The sequence below is a fragment of the Leguminivora glycinivorella genome, chromosome 14, assembly GCF_023078275.1.
Source record: "Leguminivora glycinivorella isolate SPB_JAAS2020 chromosome 14, LegGlyc_1.1, whole genome shotgun sequence".
Lineage (NCBI taxonomy): Eukaryota > Metazoa > Arthropoda > Insecta > Lepidoptera > Tortricidae > Leguminivora > Leguminivora glycinivorella.
Window position 1 is genome coordinate 7,316,709 of NC_062984.1, and position 26,867 is coordinate 7,343,575.

Here is a 26,867-nt window from a genome sequence, read left to right on the forward strand (position 1 = left end):
CGTACAGCGATATCTTTCGGCAAATTAAGTAAACTAATGTGTGCGAGCTAGTATGGAGGATGATTTTTATGGAATAATTGTTTATTATGTGAACCGATTTCAACCATTTTTCCTCTCTTTGAAAGCAAAAACTTTCATTTTTATTTTGTAAAAAATACAGGTACAAGAAACACCCGCAAGAGTGTTCAAATTGAAAATGTAAATCTAGAAGGATTTTTCATAAAGTAAAAAAAGTTTACATTTTTTTCCACAACAAAAAAATTATGAAAAAAATAGTTTTGATATGTATAATTTGAGTTCTTTCTAACGATACCCCAATTGCCCTAGTAAATTTGAAATTTATAGTTTTCCCCCCTATCATTTTGGCCATTTTCTGTAATTAATATTAATATATTTAAAAAAAATATGCTTTCATTTTGTAGAGATTAACGATGTTCATAAGTATTGTAAATTTCAAATAAGGATGATAGCATAAGCGGTAAGTGCGTGCGACTTTCGTTCCGGAGGTCGCGGGTTCGAACCCCGGCTCGCACCAATGAGTTTTTCGGAACTTATGTGCGGAATGTCATTTGATATTTTCCAGTCGCTTTTCGGCGAAGGAAAACATCGTGAGGAAACCGGACTAATTCCAATAAGGTCTAGTTACCCTTCGGGTTGTAAGGTCAGGTGGCAATCGCTTTCGTAAAACTAGTGCCTACGCCAAATCTTGGGATTAGTTGTTAAAGCGGACCCCAGGCTCCCATGAGCCGTGGCAAATGCCGGGATAACGCAAGGAGGATGATGATGATGAGCATAAGTAGTTCTCGAGATATTAAATAATGTGACAGACAGACAGACAGACGGACAGAGTCGCACCATAAGGCCAATTTATTTGTACCTTTTTGGTAAGGAACCCTAAAAAGGCGCGAAATTTACATTTTCTAAACTACTGCACCGATTACCTTGAAATTTGGCACACATACCTATATTATGTCCTGTGACCCAAAGACGGACAAGTAATTTAAATTAGGAAAATTTAATTGTAGGGGTCACTTTTGGTTGGTAAAAATGAAAATTAAAACCGGCCAAGAGCGTGTCGGGCCACGCTCAGTGTAGGGTTCCGTAGTTTTCCGTATTTTTCTCAAAAACTACTGAACCTATCAAGTTCAAAACAATTTTCCTAGAAAGTTTTTATAAAGATCTACTATTGTGATTTTTTTCATATTTTTTGAACATAGGGTTCAAAAGTTAGAGGGGGACGCACTTTTTTTTCCTTTAGAAGCGATTATTTCCGAAAATATTGATATTATCAAAAAACGATCTTAGTAAACCCTTCTTTATTTTTAAATACCTATCCAACAATATATCACACGTTGGGGTTGGAATGAAAAAAAAAATATCCGCCCCCACTTTAGGTACATGTAGGGGGGGTACCCTAATAAAACATTTTTTTCCATGTTTTATTTTTGCACTTTGTTGGCGTGATTGATATACATATTGGTACCAAATTTCAGCTTTCTAGTGCTTACAGTTACTGAGATTATCCGCGGACGGACGGACGGACGGACGGACGGACAGACAGACATGGCGAAACTATAAGGGTTCCTAGTTGACTACGGAACCCTAAAAATGAAAGTTTTTTAAACTATATTGTGTTACAATATCAAATGAAAGAGCTTTTTATAAGTATTTCAAAAATATTTTCTCAAATATTTTTAGTCAAGTAATTTTAAAGTAATTTAAGAAAATAGGTATAAAATGCACAGAAAAATACACGAGATAGCCTACAATCTATGGATTACACAGGAAAGCCTATTATAAAACTACAGTCAAGCGTAAGTCAAACTTAAAAGAAAAAAAAACTCAAATTTCACTCTCTGCCGCTGAAAGGAGTTAATTAATTTCCGTTTCGTTTTTTTAGAAATTGTTCAGAATATCAATTATTCTCAAAAATGATTTAAGTGCCTTCAAAAAACGAGGCGCTTAAGCCCTTCTTGTGGTGTACGGAGCCCTTACAACGGTAGCACAACTCGCACTTATAATGACCAAATAATCTAGATATGTTGATCATAAGAGGGGCGGCATATCGGCAAAATTGGTGATCGGCCCCGGGCGGCAATCACAGACGCTACGCGGCTGCGCATAGTAATAATAACCAAATTTTAAACGAAATGTATTTAAATACCTACGCTGACATGTACAACATTCGTTCGCCATCTTGTAATTTTTGACAGGTCGTGGAAGGCCCCACCCAGGTATTCACTTTACCACCCTTGGCAGTAAAATAGCTCATTACGTGTCAGTATGTACTTAATAGGCATGCAATAACACCGTTTACGAGAGAGTGTGATGCTGATGAAACATATTTTCAGTAAGTACCTTAATCCGTAGAACAAATTTCACCTCTTCCGAAAGAGAAAAATAAAAAGGCATCAATTTTTAAATATTTGGCAGATTGATTCTTTATGATTACATTTATAAATCTGCCAGTTTGTGCTGCATAAGGCCGGCAACAGACAGTCTTAAAAATTCATTCAGATTATGAATTTTTAAGACTGTGGCGTGCCTTACCTGCCGAGTAGAAATGAGAAACTAAACGCAATATGTAGCATTGTCAAAATGACACTCAAGACGAGGCGGTATGGCCTATGGTCCTAGCCTGTCCAGAAGGACGAAAAAAAAAAAAAAAAAAAAAAAAAAAACATTGACAGTTAAACCACAACAAATGGCGAAATCAATTCGTACCTTAAATTTTAATTGTTTTTTATAAATATCTTTCATATTTTACTGGCTCATGGCTATGTCAAATAAGCTAGAAATATCTTCGGCGGAACAGGAGGCGCGAGCGAAGCTACGAGAGAAGTTTCTTCACGGGATCAGTGAGTTGCGTGGTAAGTTAAGGTTACCGGCTCATAGTCCGTAATAAAGTAAATAACAATTTCTGTGCAATTATTCTAGTCTAGTATAAAATAAATTAGGTTAAGCATGAGCGTAGATATTAGGAAAATATTATGGTTAGAAATAATATCGGGTTATATATTTATTTTGTTAACGTAAAAACGTTTCTTGTATGTTAACAATTCAGTATTTAATGCATTTGTCTCCTTTGTTGCGGTCTCCAATTTCAAAAAAGTCTAGATGTAGGCAGTTGGTACTATAAATAACAGAACATAAGTCATTAAATTCTGTTGATGTGTAATTACTGCAAATACTAAGTAGTGTGTACATGGAACAATTGAATTGCGTATGAGAGGAGCAAACATAAAAATAACACATGATCAGCACAATCTATTTCATATAATTTTGTTTCTTAGGCCAAAGCTGCACAATCCTTACATATGAGCAGACAGAGCTCAATGCGTCATTCACCGGATGGCAGCCAGATGGCACAGAACTGTTGGTCCAGGATTTGAAGACCCCGGCCAGTACCATTCCTAATGCTCGACTGAGAACTCCTGATGTGTTAGCGATACATTTTGATACTGATATACAGCTCCCTTAGTTTATAATTTTTAATAAAATATATAGGTTAATTTTGAGTACTTTTGTAATATGATATGTATTAGCTATTAAGCCGAGAATATAGTAGAATATAAAAAAAAAACTGAATTGTTTTCTTTACAGAGAAAGTAAAAGCAATGCTTTATTTAATATTTAGTACATAAGATATATCAGTGAACAACATCCACATTGTTCACAACTTCATTAGTACCAATACAAATAGGTAAACTATAGTCAAACAGTAAGAAATATCCATGCCATAATATATTATGGCTCAAATATTCCGCTGCCGTTTTGTATACACCATTATTTCAATGAAGATCTTCATGAATAATGTATAAGACAAATGAATTATGACGGATAAATAGACATAACAACATAATAGCATGCATGGCTCAATCAGTTCCAATACTAACTTTCTATGCAGTAGCCATAGACAACCAGCATAAGTATAATATACACTTGATCCCTCAAAGATCTGAATGAAGTAAGAAGATCATATTTTATATCACAGCAGTAGCGATATAATAACGTGAGTACAACCGTAGATTCATTAAATATATTTTTCACCACACCAACTGGTAAAGGCTTACTTTGCTATTCGAAAACAGATAGCAAAATTGCATTTTATTCACAAGAGTGCAAAGAAATTTCTTACAAATTTTAACTTGATGTCTTAAGCTGGCTGGTAGAATTTACCTATAAATGATGATTTTGAATCATAAATATTGAATAGATTAATGGATTTGATTTAGTTTGATATTTTATAGTCAGTATTTTGTTCGTGTCGGTGTGGTGAAAAATTTTGTGTTTCACTCAGTGGCAAAGTTTGTTTAACCGCACGTGCCAATATTGATACCCAAGCAAGCGAAAGATTCTAATATTGAACCGCGAGCGTAGCGAGAGGTTCTAAAAGTGGAATCTTATGCGTTGCGAGGGTTTCAAGGCACGAAGTTTTAAGTTTTCCAGTTTTAAGTTTCAAGTTTTTACTACAACTTTGCCCCCTTGTAAAACAAATAACTATATGGTTGGTTGTCTTTACTGAGTGATAGAATTAAGTGAACAGTGATTGGTTCGTGACTCGGATATTATCAAGTTAAGAATTATAAGCCTACTTAGGGTTATTTGCACCACCGAAAATGGAGTGTTAACCCGAGGTTAACCAACCATTTTATATGGATTTTGTGAGTTGACAGCCCACTAAACTTGAGTTAAGCGGGTGGTGCCCTTATTGTAAAAACTGAGGTTTAAAAGATTTAATCCCGTGTCGAGAGATTGCGGTATGCACTGTGACTACACATTTTACTTTGACTATCGATTCTCTTCTTTCTACTCTACTCTAAGACACCTAGATTACATATTCCACGAAATATAGGCTAATACAAAACACATCCGGCATTACCATAAAGAGATCCACCGAGCATTCGATCTGGATCCGAGTTAATCTAAATTCATCCGTGCGAGATTGCCAAGTAATCCCCGCTTGAGGAGTGCGAGGTTCCCGTGCGGAACTTTTCCTGCACAAACGATTGACAATAAGCGGCCGATTTGAAGATTAGGCACTTTCCTGCTACATATCGCCAAAGACCTTTACAGGGGACAGCTCAATCACATTTTTTGCCATACGAAATCAAACCTTATTACTGAAACAGAAAATCGATCGTATCAGACTAGCGAAAACGGTCCACATGAGAGGGCATTGTTTGGGCTGGTGTCCCTCTCGCACGTGTTGCCAGTGTTAATGAGGTTCCCATATTAGTAGTATTTTTATCTGTATATTACCTGACTTTATAACTTCTTATTTTATTTTAATGTTATATTCAAACTAGGGTTTCGATATATTTCAAAAAATTTGAAAATAATTATAATGTAATTATTTTGATGCCAGTAAATCAAAGATTTGTATAATTAAAAAATACTTTCAATTGGGTGTTAGTAGATTTAGTAGTAACTTTGAAAATTGACTGGTATCCCCAATTTATGACAGTGATGACGTCACTGAATAATGTTGACATTGTCAGTAAGTGCGAGAGGGACACCAGCCCAAACAATTACCTCTCATGTGGACACACTTTTTGACCTAACTAAACAATCTAGTTTAATAATTCTAAATCTATGCATATCGCACTATACCTTTCGGTTATACATAATAGGCAACTCGACTGTACTTAAAATAATAGTACATTACGATACAAGTGCGTAAAAAAGGAAGTTCGAAACGAGTGGCGATAAATTAAAACACGACCGAAGGGAGTGTTTTAAATCGACACGAGTTACGAATTTCCTTTCCGCACGTGTATCGTACGACGTTTTTCAGTACAGATGGCCATCTGAAGTTTTGACCTGGCATGTTATAATGAACCACTTTTCGCACTAGTGCGTAAAAAAACACCATCTGTATTCTGTACTGAAATAGTACATTACGATACAAGTGCGTAAAAAAGGAAGTTCGAAACGAGTGGCGATAAATTAAAACACGACCGAAAAAAAACCACCATCTGTACTCGGTGCTTTTTTTACGCACTAGTGCGAGAAGTGGTTCTTTATATGCCAGGTCGAAACTTCGGAGGCTCATCTGTACTGAAAATCGTCGTACGATACACATGCGAAAAGGAAATTCGTAACTCGTGTCGATTTAAAACACTCCCTTCGGTCGTGTTTTAATTTATCGCCACTCGTTTCGAACTTCCTTTTTTACGCACTTGTATCGTAATGTACAGTCAAGTGTAAAAATACGTATCGATTTTATCCGCTCAAAAATATGTACCGAGACCTTATTCCGCCGACATAAAGTGCTATGGGACATATTTTTGATAAGTTGTACGCACCCATATTTTTACACTTGACTGTACTATTATACCATGCACGAAATAAAGCATCAGATAAGTATAAGAAAAACAGGGACAGAAGGTTTTTTTAACTCCAATTTATATTTTATAATACAGATAGAAATATATAAAGTACTTAAATCAGTTGACCGTGACGTCACTCAATTCGATTTCATATTAATTCCATATTAGCAAGTCGTTCAAAATCGTTTTGACAGTTCTTTAAGAGAAGATTGACTAGGAGGAAAGTAGCCTATTATAGGGTTCTATTCTAAAGTCAAGTAATTGGGCTAATCAACTTTTTGATCGACAAAATAGGTAGAATCCGAAATAGCGTGGTAAGGGAATCAAGTGTGTTACACCCAGGAATATCTGAATACCAAATTCATGAAAGCACACACTTATTATTTTGATGAATCGACACTTTATTGCCATAAACATACCTACGTACGTACCTACCTACCTAATTTTAATTGCTAGGTATTAGGTACTTCACTGACATTACTTTGAAGTCTTAATTCTGTACTCTCTTTTGATTACTATCACTAAATTATTTCATATCACTTCCCTTCCCATGTTTTTTCACCTGGACACAACCTACACCAGCCACGTACTTATAACCATTCAGGCACTTCGTAGACCCAGGGCATGTGATACAGGCCACTACACTTAATCCTCTTCTTAGTCTTCCTGAAGAACCATTTGGGAAGGGACCTTGACTGCTGATTTCTTGAGGCCTTTCTTGAATATTTCTTGATTCGGGGGCAGGATGTGTAAGAGCGGTGGCTAGCGTTATCGCCACTACCAGTACGAACAGCCAACGCATTGTTCTGAAAAAAAAAAAAAACAAGAAATGAAGTAGGTATTTTGTATGAAATGGGCAAGTACCTAATACGTCAAAATTCAAATCTCCGTCTATGTTTCATCTATCGATTTCAATAAGAAATACTTATTTGGATCTTGCATCGTCTAGCTGTTTTTTGTCAAGTTTAGTTCCTCTCATTCTTCTTTTGTGAACCATTTTACACTGGTCAAGTGGTCACTTTAGTCATTATTCTTTGTCGTCTGTGACAGAATGGGACGGATTTAATAAGAACTTAACAAAAGACGAAGTGAGTCGATTATAAACTTAATTTGCTATTCGAAAGCAGATAACAAAATTGCATTTTATCCACAAGAAAAGTAATTACATACAAATTTTGATGTCTTAAGCTGGCTGATAGAATTTACCTATAAATGATGATTTTGAATCATAAATATTGAATAAATCGATGGATTTGATTTAGTTTGATGTTTTATAGTCGGTAGATATTTTGTTCATGTTGGTGTGGTGAAAAATTTCGTGTTACACTCGGTGGCAAAGTTTGTTTAACCTTCGTGCCTTGAAACGACTCGCGACGCTCAAGATTACACTTATGAACCACGCGCTACGCTCCCGGTTCAATATTGGAATCTTTCGCTTGCTCAGGTATCAATATTGGCACGTGCGGTTATACATGCAACAACTTGTAAAACAAAATAACTATTGTTTAGTGTTAATAATGGATAATTTTGGTGGATTTACGGATACTTAAGAAATCTACCACAAAAACCTAGACTAAATTGAATAGCTTCGGAACATAAGCTTTAATAATGTATTTAATAATGTAATGTTTTTAATTATAGCAATTTTATTTACTTACATTCTGTGGTGCGTGTTTTCCTTAAAAGCTCACAAGCGTTAATAAACTGGTTAAGCAAATATCTGCTATATAAGTACTGTCATCAATGAGTTATTCGTCGCAGGGGAAAACCGGGCAAAAAGGATTACGTACTCGTACTGGTTACATTAATAATTTCGATGGTATCCTTTTGGATCATCCCATAAGCGACGGGGTGTTATAAGTTTGACGTGTCTGGCTGTCTGTCTGTTTGTGTGCGAGTCTGTCTGTGGCATCGTAGCTCCCGAACGGATGAACCGATTTAGATTTAATTTTTTTTGTTTGAAAGCTGAATTAGTCGGGAGTGTTCTTAACCATGTTTCATGAAAATCGGTCCGCTATGTCGCAGTCGGGGCTTTTTTCAAAATTTTCATTTTGTGGTTATTTTCTTCTTATACCGGGTATCCCTAAAAGCAATGCCAAACAAAAAGGGGTGATAGGACATCTCATTAGCTAGTGGTATCACGTTAACCTATTTCTCTATGATTGTCCCCAACTTTCCCGTAATTAGATATATAAAATCAGTTTATGTCTAAGATACTTGCCACATACCAAGGATAATTTATATAGGATTTACAATCTTCATACTAAGAATCGTACCTCGATTTTTTACGCCACCTATTAAATACAACTAATATAAATATAACTAAACTGATGATACCTACAAAGATTGTTCTTTGTGTATTGACATGATATCATGATCATATCATGTCATGATATTAAAATAAAGAAATAATTGTCATTTGTTCTTCATTTAAAAAAATAAAAACACGCATAAATTTTTGACGAAAATATGATTTTGGCCACTTCCAGGCTGCGAAACAGCGCCATCTAGTTTAAAGCCTGAAAAACCCATACCCATCAGGGGTACGCATTTTTGTATGGGCTTGGTCAGTCCCGTATTATATCGTTCTTGCCACATACTTTGCATGTAGGTTGGTAAAACAAGACACATTAATGTATGCAAATATGGGGTACCTATAAGGAAAATCCCAGTATGGGTACTGGCTAAGAGCATGCGGTCACGTTGTCTTGATTTAATAAACTTCTTTACTATTGCGACGATAGAAAACAAGCACACACGGCCTGTCTAATGGTGAGCAGTCTCCGTAGTGTATGGACACGTACAGAATCCAAAGGTGTTACATTACAGGTTTAGTTGGCTACGGATTTCTGCAAGTCGGAGGTCGGAGGTACTTACCCAGGTTTGGTTCTGCCGTAGGTAGATATGGAATGACGTCGTCTGCTCTGCGGTGCCAAACGAAGCGAGATGATACACACCGTCAAGGGCGGACCTAGCTCCATCCTCAGGGGAGGGGGGAATGTCACCTAGGTTCAATGGTGGGGGGGGGGGGGGGGGTCATGACTTCCCTTCCTGGATCCGCGCATGCACAGTTGCACACCGTAACCATGTTTGAATGTTTACGAAAGGAGTTAGGTAGTCCCCTCTTTTAAACTGAGTGACCTCATACATTATTTTTCCCCTCACTAGCTCAGAAACACGTGTTTTGTCCTTTAATACCAGCGGGTAAAAACGCATTTTATCCACTAGTGGGTAAAGTAATTTGACCTTGAATAAAGTCAAATTAACTGCTTTAATATTGATAAAAGTAGGTGAATCTAGTAATAAAGATGATTTACCACCTGTGGAACTACTGGAAGCAGTGATAAACGCATTTTTTGCGTTGTAGTTTCCTCGCTATAGTGAGGGGAAAAGTTTTGTGTTACACTCGGGTGCAAATGTATTTTACTTCTCGTGTGTTAAAAAACTCGCTAAGTTCAGGATTCTATTCTCGAACCACTCGCTTCGCTCGTGGTTCAACTATAGAATCCTTTCACTTGCTCGTTTTTCAATTCCACACTCGGCGTTAAAATACAACTTTGCCCCCTTGTATAACAAATAACTATTCTCTTATAATAAGCGGCTTATTATAATAAGTTATCTTTGTTAAATAATAGTTAAGTCAATATTATAAGTATTTTACTTAGCGTTGACTGCGTTATGTACTTACAAAGGGCAAGTAAGCATTTTTCTTGTTAAGTACTTAGGGGAGTTGGAGACATCTTAGTAAGATTATTCGGGCTATATTTGGCATGAAATATAAGGACAAGGGCCGAAATTAATAAATTATTTCAGGAGAATTTGCTTCTTTTGGCTTCATCAACTTTTTTTAATGTTACGTCAAGGGTCATTTTGTAGCTTGAAAGCCGTTGTTCTCTGAGTGGGTAATATTAAAAGTAAGTATGGATTAGTAATTAGTACCTTTGGATTTTGATCCACGGACCAGAGTTAAAGACAGTATGAAGCATAAGTATGTTTTAGATTTTTGGAACTACTTATCATTTCCGAAAACATCCACAATTTAAATTTAATAGTGTTGAAAACTAAAATTAGTAGTTATACCTACAGAAACACTCGTATCGTACAGTATCGAGCATGTACGTGCCACAGCTACGTGTACTTAACACAGCAAAAGGGAATGTACAAGTTTCTAATGGGGTGGCAACGCGCATGTGACACTGTTTGAGTTGCAGGCGTCCATAGGTTACGGTGACCGCTTTACATCAGGCGGGCCGTATACTTGTTTGCCACCGACGTAGTAAAAAAAAAAACTTATAAAGTACCGGTTAAAGGCAGCGCCGGGCTGAATCGATTGAGCAACAGGTCCGCCGGGCGAGAGTGCTCGCCTAAAAACTGTGCTCCTATCACGAATTTATGGCGATACTTATAAACATTAGTTTACTCCAAGGACCATATAATACGGGCCCCACGGGTCCATATAATACAGACAAAGCCCATACAAAAAAGCGTACCTCTGAAATGTATGGGCCTTTTAGGCTTAAAACTAGATGGCGCTGTTTCGCAGCCTGGAAGTGGCCAAAATCATATTATGCCGAAATATTTTTGCGTGTTTTTATTTTTCTTCATTTTAATATCAAGATATCACGTCATTACACATTTTGAAAAAAAAAACGTCATGCTCTCCGGCAGAACCACATTGTCTTTCGGAAACATAAACATATCAGAAAATATCTATAAGATATCTATAAAATTCTAGGACCATTTGGAGAAATTCTATATGCCTAGTTTTTGAGTAAATCTAATTTCAAAGTGGTTCTGCTACAGAGCTTCTTCACAGCAGAACCACCAAGATATTCTTCTAACTACACATGCTATTTACACGTATATCACTATAATTCTATTTTAATTCTTTATTTATTTACCTTACTATATCACTCTTTTTTATTCTGAATACATAAATTAACGACATGTCAAACTTTAAAGAAAACTATGTGTGAAGCGCCTGTACAAATCATCGTAGCAACTAGCAAATAATGACTACTATATCTTTGCTAAGCTTTGCATCAAGGCGTTGTTCAGTCTATTTAATTTGACATGTCGTAATTTTGTGTCTTTAGAATAAACAGAGTGATTTAATAAACTAGATAAATATAGAATGAATATAGAATTATCTGATGTGGTATACGTGTAAATAGCATGTGTAGTTAGAAGAATATCTTGGTGGTTCTGCTGGGAGGAAGCTCTGTAGCAGAACCACTTTGAAATTAGATTTACACAAAAACTAGGTGTATAGAATTTTTCCAAATGATCTTAGAATTTTATAGATATCTTATAGATATTTTCTGACATGTTTATGTTTACGAAAGACGACGTGGTTCTGCCAGGGAGCATGACGTAAAAAAAAATGAATTTGTAGGCATCATCAGTGTAGTTCTGATAGTATTTAATAGGTGGCGCTAAAAAATGAGGTTCGTCTTAGTATGGAGACTGTAAATCCTATAAATTATCCTTGGTTTACTCTATGTTAACGTTGCAGACCTGGTATGTTTGATTTACTCTTCGGGTTGGAAGGTCACTTTAGGGTTCCTTTTGTACTTACCTTTTTGGTACGGAACCCTAAAAATGATCGCCATTTTTCGTGACGTTTACAATTTTGACCAAGTATCTAAAACTATAACGAGTGTAGTACTAAAAACACTCCCTAACATTTTGAACGCTTTGCCTCTCGCGTCAAAATGAGGTCTACACGCCAATATTGCGCCAATACGTGGTCATTTCTCAAAATTTTGCCACCCCCACCTGTCAGTACGTTTATGTTAGAACTTTTTTTTTAGTATACAATATCTTCATAAATAAATTATCAATACATATTAAAAGACAGTTTTTACATAGAGGCCTGATGCTTTGAAATCGATTTATTTTATATTAATGAAATAAATAATAATTGTAACTAAGTTTTGTCGTTCACCTTCCGTGTCCCAACGCGGAGTACTCATGTTTCGAGTTGTTAAAAGTACACAAATTATTGACTCTAATTACCTTTATTGCTGTATTTTATTTGCATATATCCTTAACTTTTAAAACTAGAGTATCTGATAATAATATTACACTTATGTTCCAAGTTATTTGGCTTTAAAGTTTGTCCACGGCCGTTTTTGTCGTTGACCTGTCGAGACAAACTCGCAAGCACTGTGCGATCCCTACTCCACCTCTGCCGCCCCACCCCGCATGAATCGAAGCCGCCAGTATCGGCCATCACCTGTAAGCAACGGCACGTACTCACTACGCCTTGATTAGAAAATAGAAATTTTTAATTACTTCGAACGGGAGTTTGTAACGGGTAAGTAGTCGTTATTCTATCAATCATAAACTGGTTATTGTTTGAGATAATGCATTAACTGTAACATATGTTTCGTATTTTGTTGCTTATTTTTAGGCACCTAAATATTTAGTTCGTTTGGCAAATACTTTTTGAGTTTTGGCGATTTAACTGGCATTTTGTCGGTCACCTGTGCATCGTTCACCTGGCTAAAATAGGCAAGTGAACGACATTTTGGGACAGGGTGACGACAAAAATGATAAATTTACCAATCGTAATAATACTTTTTTACACCTTCAATATTTGTTTTGTGCGTTAAATGAGAAAAGTATTACTGTTATATCGGTTTAGGCTGCATTTCTCAAAGGATTGTTGCTTTTTTGTGGTGTGTGTCCTTCACCTGTGCGATAAAGCCAGGTGAACGACTCAGTGACTGGAAACCGACACGTCGATCACTTGTCATATTTTAAGCCAGATGAACCATTACGAGGGGCGATCAATCGGATCAATAAGTAATGATAACGAGTATTAAAACATAATCTAGAATATGAGTATTATGATAATAATAATAATGAGTATCCTTATATTTTTATAATTAAAATTAACTCTTATGTGATTTATTTACATATTTTAATTTTTTCATTTGTTTTTTGCCCCCTTTAAAAAATGAAATATTAATTATAGTCTAAATACCGTGTAAGTATAAAAAAACCGGCCAAGTGCGAGTCGGACTCGCCCACCGAGGGTTCCGTACAAACTTTCAATGGTTAAAATAATCATACTACTCATACTCATATTCATTTATTCATTCAACGCCATTTTACACGTCAAGATTTGATTTAAAAAAATAATATTCATACAACAATAATACTTAGAGAATAAATAGACAGAAGATTGAAATTACAAAAAGTTAGGCAATATTCACATAAAAAATGCACAAAAATATTTTTCTAATTAGGTAATAAAAAAATTGTCATAAGTGTAGAACGGGTGCTCGACCAGCCAATTTTTTAAGCGATAGGTACTTAAAGTTCGACACACTTAGGCGCTTCAACCACATATTGCGGCAATTTATTATAGACGGCAGGGTCCATCACATGTGTTAATTTGACCGTAAATTGGATTTCGCCAATTTACGGTCGATACCTACTAACTTTCCGGCATTTCGAATGTTGTACTTGGAACACATGTTGTTAGTTTTGTCACAGAATATATGTATAATAGTACAAGTACAGAAGGCTCACTCCTTTGATGTTCACAAAATGACGCCATTCTAAATTCTTACCTACATTAACAAACGGACCGCACGCGAGCAGCCAACATTGAATTTTTCCCCTCACTAGCTCGGAAACACGTGTTTTGTCCTTTAATACCAGCGGGTAAAAACGCATTTTATCCACTAGTGCTTTAAAATTGATAAAAGTAGGTGAATCTAGTAATAAAGATCATTTACCACCTGTGGAACTACTGGAAGCAGTGATAAAAGAAAATCTTGCAGTACAAAAGGCGGACTTATGCTTTAAGGCATTCTCTACTATGTTGATCTTTCTTTTATGCGGGGGGCTTCGCCCCCGAGCCCTCCTTTATATGCTCTTAAGGGTCTCAAGAAAACCCTATCCCAACTTATTTTAAATACTACGTTGATCTTTCTTTTATGCGGGGGGCTTCGCCCCCGAGCCCCCCTTATTCATGCTCTTCAGGGTCACAAGAAAACCCTATCCCAACTTACTTTAAATACTACGTTGATGTTTATTTTATGCGGAGGGCTTCGCCCCCCGAGCCCCCCTTTATTTCCTCTTAAAGGTCTCAAGAAAACCCTATCCCAACTTATTTTAAATACTATGTTGATCTTTTTTTTGTGGGGGGCTTCGCCCCCCGAGCCCCTCTTTACTTGCTCTTAAGGGTCACAAGAAAACCCTATCCCAACTTATTTTAAATATTACGTTGATCTTTCTTTTTGCGGGGGCTTCGCCCCCGAGCCCCCCCCTTTATTTACTCTGAACGGTCACAAGAAAACCCTAACCCAACTTATTTTAAATACTACGTTGATCTTTTTTTTGCGGGGGCTTCGCCCCCGAGCCCCCCCTTTATTTCCTCTGGAGGGTCACAAGAAAACCTTAACCCAACTTATTTTAAATACTACGTTGATCTGTCTTTTTTGTGGGGGCTTCGATCGCCCCTGAGCCCCCTTTATTTGCTCTTAAGGGTCTCAAGAAAACCCTATCCCAACTTATTTTAAATACTACTTTGATCTTTTTAGTAGTTCCAGTTCATATCTTCCGGCTCCATCATCAGACCTTGAAACCTAATCGTAGTCAAAGTTCATTACAAGACTTTTCTAAGAAACCCAAAAACTACTATGATACGATGTTCTATCATGTAGTTCCAGTTCATATCTTCCGGCTCCATCATCAGACCTTGAAACCTAATCGTAGTCAAAGTTCATTACAAGACTTTTCTAAGAAACGCAAAAACAGCTATGATACGATGTTACATCATGTAGTTCCAGTTCATATCTTCCGGCTTCATCATCAGACCTTGAAACCTTATCGTAGTCAAAGTTCATTTCAAGACTTTTCTAAGAAACCCAAAAACTGCTATGATACGATGTTCCATCATGTAGTTCCAGTTCATATCTTCCGGCTCCATCATCAGACCTTGAAACCTAATCGTAGTCAAAGTTCATTACAAGACTTTTCTAAGAAACCCAAAAACAGCTATGATACGATGTTCCATCATGTAGTTCCAGTTCATATCTTCCGGCTCCATCATCAGACCTTGAAACCTAATCGTAGTCAAAGTTCATTACAAGACTTTTCTAAGAAACCCAAAAACAGCTATGATACGATGTTCCATCATGTAGTTCCAGTTCATATCTTCCGGCTCCATCATCAGATCAGTTCAACAGTACCATATTATTGTACTGTCATCAGAACTACATACAGCTGCCAATTATCATTACGCTACGATTCTTGGAAGATGGTTAAATTAGCCTCCGTAGATTCCATTACATAGTTAGTTACATACACGACGACCTAATAAAAGCGTGTTAATATTAATATTAGCGCCATCTAGCTGAGCCCTTCTTCTGTGTGGTACTGAGGTAAGTACGTTTTATTCTTAGACTTTATCTGTCTATACGGAGTTATATATGTCTTTGACTAGAAGTATAGGTACTCTAATGAGTATTATTGTATTTAGCGCCGTCTCTCGGCAAAATTTACTAAGTAATTTACGCGACTTGAGACTTGTGCGAACCTTTAGGCATGGAAAGTCACATGAAAAGTTGTCGAAACTAATAATAGATGGCGCTGCATTTAAATTTCTTGACTGATAACTCTAATACTAAATTGAACATACTCTAAGGTAGAGCAGAGTCTAATACCTCCGCTTTACAAAAGACCGCAATCAAGTAGCACTAGACTTTACTCATTGTTGTGTTCCTGCCGGTGAGTAAGGCAGCCAGAGCTCAACGAGGGTGCGGTACTCCTTCCTTCCTTCCCCCTCCTTCCTTCAGTCGTCGGCACCCAGGCCCCTTCTAAGTACAGGTTTGTACAAGTTTCTAATGAGTCGAGTCGGCAACGCACATGTGCCACTCCTTGAGTGGCAGGCGTCCATATGTAACAGTCACAGCTTTCCATCAGGCGGACCGTATGCATGTTTGCCACCTACGTGGTACTAAAAAAAACTCTCGACGAATTCACCTTAAACATTAAAAACTAAATCAAAATCGATTGATTCGTTCGGGAGCTATGATGCCAGACAGACATGTCAAGCGTCAAACCTATTATTATTATAATATTTTTGCGTTGGTGGTTAAAAACAAGAAACCTCCTTCAAAACTATAATAAAACACAACTTTCTATGAAAATCGGTAAAGTGCGAGTCGGATTTCGACATTTCCATACAAAAAGGTCATGAGCGCCTGACTACACTAGATTTGTACTTTAAAGATTTTGCGTATATTTTGGAAACTATAAGAGATAGAGCAAATAGACTTCAGATTTTGGTTGTCGGTGGCACAATTTTTTTGTTTTCGTATATATACACCATTTTTTGGACCTATTAGGGCAATATTATGGTCAGTGCAGTTCTAAACAGTCGTAAGCGCCTCTTTTTTAGTAGGAACTTAAGTCATTTTGGCAAATGCTTAAAATTTTTAACAATTTCTAAACAGAAATGAATTTCTTTCTACCTGTCCATGGCGCTCACAAAATTTCAAAACATTTAGTAAGTACTTGCAGCGGTAGTGAGTGAAAAATCTCAATTTGAGTTTTTTTCTCTTAAGTCCGACTTACGCTTGACTGTAGATTTCTAATAGGTTTTCCTGTAATCTACAGGTAGAGGGCTATCTCGTGTATTTTTTTGAAAATTTTCCGCTAAGTAGTTTCGGAGATAAGGGGGGGGGGGAATGGTAATTTTTTGCTTATTTTCTTAAATTACTTCTAAATTACCAAAATAAAAACTATAAAAAAAATATATTTGAGATGCTTATAAAATGCTCTTTCATTTGATATGTAGCACAATATAGTTCTAATAACTTTGATTTTTAATTTTCAATTTTACCCCCCAAAAGTGGCCCCTATGATTAAATTTCGTTTAATTTCATTTAATTATATTACATGTCCGTCTTTGGGCCACTTGTTTACATACGTGTGCCAAATTTCAAGTAAATCGGTCTAGTAGTTTCGGAGAAATCGGCTGTGACAGAGGGACAGACAGACACGCGAGTGATCCTATAAGGGTTCCGTTTTTCCTCTTTGAGGTACGGAACCCTAAAAAAGCAAATCTTTCACCTGTCGGTGCCAAAATTTTGAGAAATGGCCTTGAGTTGTTAGCGTCGTGGGCACGACAGCACACGACGCCTTTAGGCGTTCAATTTCAAATCGGCGATGTAAGATTAGCTTAGGCCGACTAAAATAACAGTTTACCTCAGACAGTAATATTTTATGACCTAGCCTAGAAGAACAAAGTCTCCGAACGTAGACCCTAATCTGAGGTCGTACGTAGAGCGTCGAGCGCAAACCACTAGATATTTCATATAACCGGTGACCGCTGCCCTAGACCGGGGGGGTCTGTTACCATTGCTAGAAGAGGATTTGCCTCAGATATCGAGGAGTGCGCTCATATTTTATTGGCTGCTATTTATTTGATGAGCACAGATATTTGTTCCTGAGTCATCAGATTTTAATGTATGGGCAGGGGCGGCTCACTCCGCGATTCTATCGCCGCGCTACAAGTACATGTCAGCGGCCGCGAGTTCGCGGCCCATTCATTGGCGACGACCTTCGCGCGGCGCAATAAAATTCAATGTTGGCTGCTCGCGTGCGGTCCGTTTGTTAATGTAGGTAAGAATTTAGATGGGCGGCATTTTGTGAACATCAAAGGAGTGAGCCTTCTGTACTTGTACTATTATATATTCTGTGGTATGGGTAATTGGTTATATCTCTCCTGTGGACATTACAAAAGTTAAGAAAATCTAGTGCTAATTTTTAGACTACATTCTAATGACAGGAAACATTTTTTTAGTTCTAGACACTCGAATAAGAAAAACGGGATAGAAATGTACCAGAGTCGTTAACTTTTATAATATTGTCCACAGAAGTGACGTTTTTACTAAATCTTTTTGACCCGGATGTTTTCTATGTATATAAGTATTTGTATATTAGGTATATATATCGTTGTCTGAGTACCTGCAACACAAGCCTTCTTGAGCTTACCGTGGGACTCGGTCAATCTGTGTTAGAATGTCCTATAATATTTATTTGATTTCAAATGAACCGGAAACCCGAGATCTGTCTCGGTTCTCGCCTTCTCTGCCAAAATGAGCAGAGATTTTCATTTTGTCATTGCAGGTTGTTCGATATATTCGAAGAAGTCTATCGCAACTCGTGGCGGGTCCTTTGTCGTGTTAATCAGCACTCATTGCACTCAACTTCAAATTTTGAATTCAATAAATATGAGGTAAAAGGTTCGTTAACTTTAAGCATGAAACAAGTACTCTCCAAGCGATAGGAATAACCACCTACGGTTCTTACGTTCTATTTGTCTTTGTCACACTAATTAATTGATGTCGATTTCAATCTGTGAAATTGGCTTTATTAATTTAAGAGCCGTTTGAAATTAGAAACGTCGAAATTAGTCTTAGTGTGAATTTATTGAATGAGATAAAAAAATCCGTAACAACATGTTTAACTTCACAATTTTACGAACACAATGTTTGAAGGTTTTTTTTTCAAATGGTTGAAGTTGATGTCAAGCTCCTTTAGGGCATCCGCTAACACGCGCACAGAGCGGGTAAGCGGGTTTTATTCCTGGAAAACTGAAAAACCAGATTCTCACAGATCCTTACATTTTTGGGTTCGTTGAGGTCAAAACAAATGCGGCAAGCAAAAAATGCCCTAAAATGTTCGTTAATTGTTACTAATGTTAATTGTTAATGCGAAAAAATTACATTTTACTAAAACGTGATGGAGTGGGACTGACATTTTAGGACATCTTTGGTTTGAGAGTGCTGTCGATTCTGACAGTAGAATCTGCCAAAAACACTAGGATTTGTAAGGATCCGCTACTAGGAACTGTTAGAGCTGCTGCTGGAGCTGCTAGGAACTTTTTGATAGGTTTCACCTACAATGTTACCCGCGTGCTTGCAGTTTCGTGCATCCATGTCCAGGGCCGGATCTAGGGAGGAGCGGGGCGATCATGCCCCGGGCGTCAATTCCAGGGTGCCCCAAATTCACGATTTTGTTTTTGCCCCTCCTCCGTCGAAAAAAGTCTACATCCGGCGCTGCCTGTGTCAGTGTCGCCCTTGCAAAGAACTGAGGTTATTTATCCACATCGAGGGCCGCAGCAGCTAGCGCAGAGTCCGCTGGTGCAGCCGCCGATGCAGCCGTGGCCGCAGCTGAAGTAGGAGCCGGCGCAGCCGCCTCGGGATCTGGGATAATAATTTGTTTCTTTAATTACAGAAACAAAAACAATAGTTATTTGTTATACAAGGGTGCAAAGTTGTATTTTAACGCCGAGTGTGGAATTGAAAAACGAGCAAGTGAAAGGATTCTATAGTTGAACCACGAGCGGAGCGAGTGGTTCGAGAATAGAATCCAGAACTTGCGAGTTTTTTAACACACGAGAAGTAAAATACACGAGTGTAACACAAAACTTTTCCCCTCACTATAGCGAGGAAACTACAACGCAAAAAATGCGTTTATCACTGCTTCCAGTAGTTCCACAGGTGGTAAAACATCTTCATCACTAGATTAACCCACTTTTATCAATTTTAAAGCAGAAAATTTGGCTATATTCAAGGTCAAATTACTTTATCCACTAGTGGATAAAATGCGTTTTTACCCGCTGATATTGAAGGACAAAACACGTGTTTCCGAGCTAGTGAGGGGAAAATCCTATGATTCATTAAAGAAACTTGGGAACGACTGAAACTAGTATTATTACAGTTAACATGACGTTAATACGTTAATAATTGATCTTTTAACTGTAGCCATTTATCACGATTTCAGCATTGATACCATAATAAAAGTTGTTTATTATGACTTCAACAGTCACAAGTTTGGCTTCCGGCTTATTTTACCGCTTCGCAGTTTAAAAATCGTATGATACCTATAATCCTTGGCTAGAGCTAATAAAACCACAGGTAAAACCCACACTAGCGTGAGTAGCGTGACTAGCGTCCCTCAAGCGTAGGCGTCTAATCAACTCTAGGGTTGCTGCTCAACGCTGACGCAACTAATACTACCTACGACGTTTTACATAGCTCTGATTAGGTGACAACGCTCAAAAGATGCTCGAGTCCGGCTCACTAACCCGTGTATAACGCCTCGGTCCCCGCACGGCGAGCTGCAGTTGGCCCCGTACGAGTGGATGCAACAGGGGCCCGTGCCACAGTCACAGCGGCCGCCGCAGCCGCCGCAGGGACCGCACATGTTGCCTTGGCAACCGAGACAGCAGTTTCGAACTGGCATGATGAAGTTACTGGTACTGGAAGAAAAAGAACGTTGGTAAAAAAAATTGTGCCGAAGAGTGTATTTTCAAGATTATTTTTGTATGGCTTCTGTGAAAAATAAGTCCTTACGAAAAAGCAGTCCTACAAATCAAAAACACACACGATATATCGTAAGTATATTTTTCAGTTGTTGAAGTGAATGAACCTTGACACCACTTTTTATTTCGGCAGGGAATTAAATATATATGTTGTAAGATATCATATTTTCTGGTAACTTACCTTGATTATTATTTAAAAACGACCTGAAAATTTCTTTAATTTTTTTTTAACTTTTTTTGTAGATTTTTACTGTGATTTTTATGTCTTGCTATAAAACAAATGACTTCAAATTGTCAAGTCATAGTTGACATTAAAGCATATAGAGACAAAACTAGAAGACTATATTTATAGCCAGTCACTTCAGGTATACAAAAAGGCGCGAATTTAAAATTTTCTATGGGACGAAAACTTAAGGTTGCTTAAAACTACAACGTTGCTTAAAAATCGGCGACAATACGGAATCGAGTGACGCATCGTATCAACAGAATATAATACTCACTGTAACAGCTGTAACAGCGCCTGAACAGCGCCCTGAGTGAGTATTATATTCTTTGCTCCTGACAATAGCATATATTATATGGTCATACTTTGTGGATAATGAAACTTATCTACTCATACTGGCCGAATTGTCAATAATCATCTTGACACTGAATCACTTCATTCAGTTTAAATAATATCAAAATCCAAAAAAACGTCAAAATCAAAAACTATATAAAAAATTATTAAATTTGAGCAAACTACCGTTTTAGAAACAATTTCACGATGCCTACACAGTACGGTTGTTACCGTGACTTCAATATTGGGACCTTCGCCCGTTGCCCCGGCGGTTGCGACAGAGTGTGCTGTAGGGGCTGCGCCCCCTGTGTAGGGGGCTGCTGTTGCTGCCCTGTGGGGCCTTGCTGCAACTTCCATACTGGAGAAGTTCCTTGAAGACACTTCCAGCATCTACATATTACTGCTGTTCTTGTCTGTTCTGTATTTGTGTGCAAAATCTCAAGATGCGTACTCAGCATGGATGTTACCGTGACTTCAACAGTGGGGCCTAACTGCAACTTACATACTAAGTAAAGGAGTTCCTTGAAGGCACCAGTTCACTCATTGGTATATAATGGCTGTATTTGATCTATTCTGTATTTGCGTTAATAAAGTTTGGGTAAAGATACGTGAGCACTTTCATTTTTGTTTGACAGATAGTCTTCGTCCAACTGTCATTGAATATTCGAGAGGTAGCATAATTTTATTAATATTATGTTGACCGTCTCGTCGTCCTAAAAAACCTACTTGTTGGGTAAGTCAATAGTTGTGTCACGAGGGACTTCCAATAGGTAGAACTGTTATCTTGGCTAAAGCAAAGATCTATGATCAAATGATACACTAAGGTGACATAAAAGCAAATTATAGTGAGCCGGGGGGCGGTATTTAATAGATTACAGATTCCTTTTATTTATAATATATACATACATACAATCACGCCTGTTTCCCAGAGGGGTAGGCAGAGATCACGGATTTCCATTTACTACGATCCTGGAACTCCAGCAGGGTTAGCACATGATTGCCGCGGGAGTATGTCGCCGCGAGATAGACTGCCCGTCCTTATGTCATTTATACAGTTAGAAGAAGACGCGTGATCTATCTCGCGGCGACATACTCTCGCGGCCATTATGTGCTAGGCCTACTGAAATGTTACCTAATACCTATTTATGTATAGTAAGTACCCTTTACTATAGTACCTACGGATGTAGTGCAATATTTACTTTTGCAACAAGAGGACAAAGTCGATTTACCCTATTACTCATTCCGATCATCCGATGTAAAGTCATCTATGATAAATAAGTAAAACATTCAAATAAGTCATCTAAATATGATCGACTTATTTGAATGTTTAGAGAAAATTATAATTTGTAAATAAAGTTACTAAAACAAAGTTACTACAAAATAAAGTTACTTAAACAGAAAAATTGAAAACGGTTCATCCCTTTGGGAGTTAAAATGTTTCAAAGAAAGCATCAAACTTACATAAAAATATGACGCCCTTATTTATTGCGTTGGGGGTTAAGGCCTGATTTAGACGGCGTGCGAACTCGCATGCGATTTTAGTTACATTGCGGGCTGTTTAAGTTTACAATTTTGCTGCAGCCGTCAATACCGCAATGTAATAAAACTCGTATGCGAGTTCTCGTACTGTCTAAAATGGGCCCTAAGAGTAAGTAGGTAGATATGCTAGGATTTTATTGTTTTTTTTTTATCTTCTGGGAGTCTTTGAAGCAACTTTGGAGGCCACTACAAATAATAACACAATTTCATAACTTTTAACTTTAGTATTTATTTTATAAAATTATTTGTAGGTACATGTATGTATTATAATAAGGGCATTTTCAGAATTTGGGACCCCTAATTAGCGTAATTTGTTAACAAAAATTAACTCGCTGTCAGTTTTGTGACGATAATTAAGCATGACATTTCAATAAAAATATTGTTTTTGTGTTAAATACAAACTTTAAGCGATAATCTACATTCAGAATGTGAAAAAAGTAAATGTTGAGACAGATTTTGTGCTTAATTGTCGTCACAAAACTGACAGCGAGTTGATTTTTGTTAACAACTTACGCTAATTGGGGGGACCCAAAAATTCTGAAAATGCTCACAAACGTGATTAATTAGTCGCAAGATAATTAAAAAAATCCCAAATTTGCCCAATCAGCGACCATGTCGTTGACAGTTTGTTTGTATTCTTCTGTCACAACATATGTTTCAGGGGAAGAGAGCTTTTCTTGTAAAGTCAACTCAGGATTTTTGAATAATGGTGCAGCCGTCATGAATGCGAGAATGCTTGTCAACACCATACACTTCAGTTCCTCGTTGAATTGTTCGTAGGAACAGAACTTGTTGACATCGTACCCACAGAGCGTCAGAAAGCCTTTGAGTTCTGCATAGTATACGTCTACCAGCTGGTGGAAATGGTTTCTTCGCAAATTCCCGGTATCCGATAAGAACAGATACATAAAATCGTAAGCTATCGAACCGTATCGTGCCCACTGGAAGTCGATTGGTATTCCTTCTATTGGCTTGCCGTTCTAAAAAAAAAACACCAGGATTATAGCTTTGACCGTCGAAGACAATTCTTCACATTGTTGGATTAAACTAGACAGACACTAGTGAATCGCTGAAAACAATTAACTTATATGCGAGAAAATTATCTACAATATGATGATATTAATATTTAAATATAAAACCATTAGAAAAAAGGTATCGAATTTGGGGAGATACTTAATGTTTTATCCACATCATCCTACAAGGGTTTTTAGAGTTTAAGGCAGTTACGATATATTCAAAATGAGATACAACAACATTTTATGCGATTCGTTTTTTTTTGCGTTTACGAATGACTAGCATTTGCCCGCGGCTTCGCTCGTGTTAGAAAGAGACAAAGAGTAGCCTATGTCACTCTCCATCCCTTCAACTATCTCCACTTAAAAAATCACGTCAATTCGTCGCACCGTTTTGCCGTGAAAGAAGACGGACAAACAAACAGACACACACACTTTCCCAATTATAATATTAGTATGGATGATCTTACTTTATATTTGAACATGTGGTTATTATGCCAATTATCACCGTGTAAAATAACCATAATATTTCCGTCTTTCAAAGTTTCAATATGTTTATCACACGAATTTGTTCCTGAGACTGTCTCAAATCGTTTCCGTAATGATTCTTCTGTAATGGCATTTAAGAATGCTTTCATAGCCTTTTCTCCATGTTGGTGTAAGTATATGTAAGTGAATTCTTCGTCATGTAAAGGATCAAGCGAGGTGCGACTTATTTGGTTCGCCATTTCTTTAAATCTTTTCGGATAGCGCTGCTCGTATATAAAGGACAGAGCGTGCAACTTCGCTACAGTTTGGAGCATGATTACTGCATGATCGTAGTCCACACTCTTTATGAGTGCGACACAGAATCCTTTCTTAGTGAGGTCTTCGAGAACGAACATTTCCTGTCTGAAGTCGTCGCATACTCCATAACATTTCGGGAGAAAGCATCTCATTTCCGGCGGCACACATAACTCGAATTGATCCTGCAAATTGTCGTATATTGGGACAATTTTGTTGTAATACAAAGCTTCTCTAAAATAGAAGTTTCTGATTGGCATAGACTTGCGAACTGCCAGGTTCGTAGGAGCGCACTTGATAACCGTTTCGAATACCTGAGGGGCTCCATCTTTGTTGACAGCGTTGATGGTGGCGTGAAATATCTCACCATGAATCCCGTCACCTTTGGCGGGTCCCGTTTCGAACTGGATATTAACATCAGAGAACCCTTTGCTGTAAAACATGTCGATCACCCTCCTTCCTAGCACGTAGATGCTTTTAGTGTCCATTGTTCCACTTGATTGTGTTTATTGCGATTAAATTATTTACGTTCTTGTTCGTTGCTGGAGATTGTAACAATGGAGTCTGTTAACAGATTTATTTAACTTTGTTATCTTAGCAAGAGTAAATAGAGTGTAATCATATGATACAAGGTGACATAACAGCAAATTACAATGAACCCATGGGTATCATCAATTTGAATTATTCAGTGTATCTAATGCTTTTCGGCCGTGCTAGTTTAAAATAGTATTCATATAGGTATTGTTACATAATATTCTCTTAAATAGGGCCCCCCCACATCAAGCGTCTCGCGAGCGTAGCGTCGGGCCAACTGTATGGAAAAAGACGCTACGTCGACGTCGACGCGCGCCAGGCTTTGCCATGCAGTTGGCCCGACGCTACGCTTGCGAGTCGATAGATAGATGTGGGGGGCTAAGAAAACCGACCTGGCCCCGTAGCCGAATGGCATTTCTCCGACGCCAAACGAAAGCGATACGCCGCTGACTCTGTCGCGCCAATACGCAAGCGCGATAGAGATAGATATCTACTAGCGCTTCGTTTCGTGAGCGTTTCGTGAGCGATTGTGCCATTCGGCTAGCCACCCAGGGGACCGATTTTTGAATCTTGAACGCATGAATTCGCCGTTCGAAAGTCGTAGCATTACGAGCAAAGAATTCTGTAATAGCTATAAGTGGAAACTGTTTTGGCTCATGAGTTAACTATGTTTGTTTACTTTAATGTATTATTATGTGCTGTATGTTTCCCAAATAAATAAATAAATAAATAAATAAATAAATTACGTCGTTTTCCGCGTTCGAGATTCAAAAATCGGTTCCGATTCGGGACTCCCGAAGTGCGAGTCGTGCTCGCGTTGCAAGGATTACTTAGGTAAGTACATCATTTGATTTTATACAATTGTATTTTTAACTTCCAAATTTGTTTAGATAGATAAGATAATTTGCAAGAGCATCAAGGTAGGTACATACGAGTACATATTACAACATGGTGATCATTTACATTGATTTGACGGTTTCCAATTTCCACTTACCAACACGCCACCCATTTTTGGCGTGCAAAATTATGGAATGTCGTATTTCATACAAAAGTAAATACGATTACGAAAATAACAATTAACTGCCGTCTCACAGCTCTTTTACTATATACGCGCTCATACAAAAAAAAACACAAACGTGGCATTTTATTGTACTATTAGTGCGTTTTTACATTATCCTATCGGATGTCGGACCGATATCTTATACATTTAAGACGCTACGGTAGGGGTCAATTCTCCATACAAACGCTCTCGACTATTTCCTCCCTGGTTTTTGAAGATAGAGCAATGATTTTTTCAACACAGATTGTTATTATTTTTATCTGTGTCGGACCGTTTTGATTTTTTTGATATTCTGCTTTTTAAAGACTCTAGAGCCAATCAAAAATTTCCATAAACGGCCTTTTTCATTGTGGCGCAAAAAAAAGGTGTGATACTCAAGATTGGTAACAATTAACCAAAAAAGCTAAACGGTCCAACATAGATTATTTCATTGTTATTCAGATTCTCAAATTTCGTTCCGATTGATTAAGTTTTGAAGGAGAAAAGAGTCGAGAGCGGAACCTCGATTTTAAAGATTTTTTTGAAATATATTTTGACTGAGTTGTTCTTAATGGACATTTTTTTTCGATAAATCTAGTTAATTACACTTACAATAACACTTACAAGGGGGGAGAATCATTTTGGACGCCGTCCCGAGCGGTCGTGCCCGGAGCGAACAAATAAGCCTCATAAACAACTAAAAAGTCCAGCGAAAACA

The 26,867-nt window shown here is 37.6% G+C and overlaps 3 protein-coding genes and 1 long non-coding RNA gene across 6 annotated transcripts; 1 reads left to right on the forward strand and 3 right to left on the reverse strand.

Moving 5' to 3' along the window:
* Nucleotides 1-2,708: 2,708 nt before the first annotated feature.
* LOC125233611 (gem-associated protein 7-like) lies at nucleotides 2,709-4,104 on the forward strand. The gene is made up of 2 exons (XM_048139672.1): nucleotides 2,709-2,870; nucleotides 3,294-4,104. The coding sequence occupies exons 1-2, from the start codon at nucleotides 2,774-2,776 to the stop codon at nucleotides 3,479-3,481; spliced, it is 285 nt and encodes a 94-aa protein (XP_047995629.1). The 5' UTR covers nucleotides 2,709-2,773; the 3' UTR covers nucleotides 3,482-4,104.
* Nucleotides 4,105-6,876: 2,772 nt separating this feature from the next.
* LOC125233608 lies at nucleotides 6,877-8,021 on the reverse strand. Its single transcript, XR_007177870.1, has 2 exons — nucleotides 7,991-8,021; nucleotides 6,877-7,138 (listed from the first exon to the last, which is right to left on the reverse strand). It is a non-coding gene; the product is annotated as an uncharacterized LOC125233608 (long non-coding RNA).
* Nucleotides 8,022-18,802: 10,781 nt separating this feature from the next.
* On the reverse strand, nucleotides 18,803-20,749 carry LOC125233702 (small cysteine and glycine repeat-containing protein 10-like). Its single transcript, XM_048139799.1, has 2 exons — nucleotides 20,449-20,749; nucleotides 18,803-19,564 (listed from the first exon to the last, which is right to left on the reverse strand). The coding sequence occupies exons 1-2, from the start codon at nucleotides 20,604-20,606 to the stop codon at nucleotides 19,459-19,461; spliced, it is 264 nt and encodes an 87-aa protein (XP_047995756.1). The 5' UTR covers nucleotides 20,607-20,749; the 3' UTR covers nucleotides 18,803-19,458.
* A 2,458-nt stretch (nucleotides 20,750-23,207) lies between these two features.
* LOC125233359 lies at nucleotides 23,208-25,319 on the reverse strand. Of its 3 annotated transcripts, XM_048139346.1 has the most exons (3): nucleotides 24,891-25,318; nucleotides 24,264-24,761; nucleotides 23,208-23,760 (listed from the first exon to the last, which is right to left on the reverse strand). In XM_048139346.1, the coding sequence occupies exons 1-3, from the start codon at nucleotides 25,062-25,064 to the stop codon at nucleotides 23,359-23,361; spliced, it is 1,074 nt and encodes a 357-aa protein (XP_047995303.1). In that variant the 5' UTR covers nucleotides 25,065-25,318; the 3' UTR covers nucleotides 23,208-23,358. The 3 variants fall into 3 exon arrangements, with proteins under 3 accessions (XP_047995303.1, XP_047995304.1, XP_047995301.1); XM_048139347.1 differs by lacking the exon at nucleotides 24,264-24,761 and having other exon boundaries at nucleotides 24,891-25,319; XM_048139344.1 differs by having other exon boundaries at nucleotides 24,264-25,316.
* Between the last annotated feature and the right edge of the window lie 1,548 nt (nucleotides 25,320-26,867).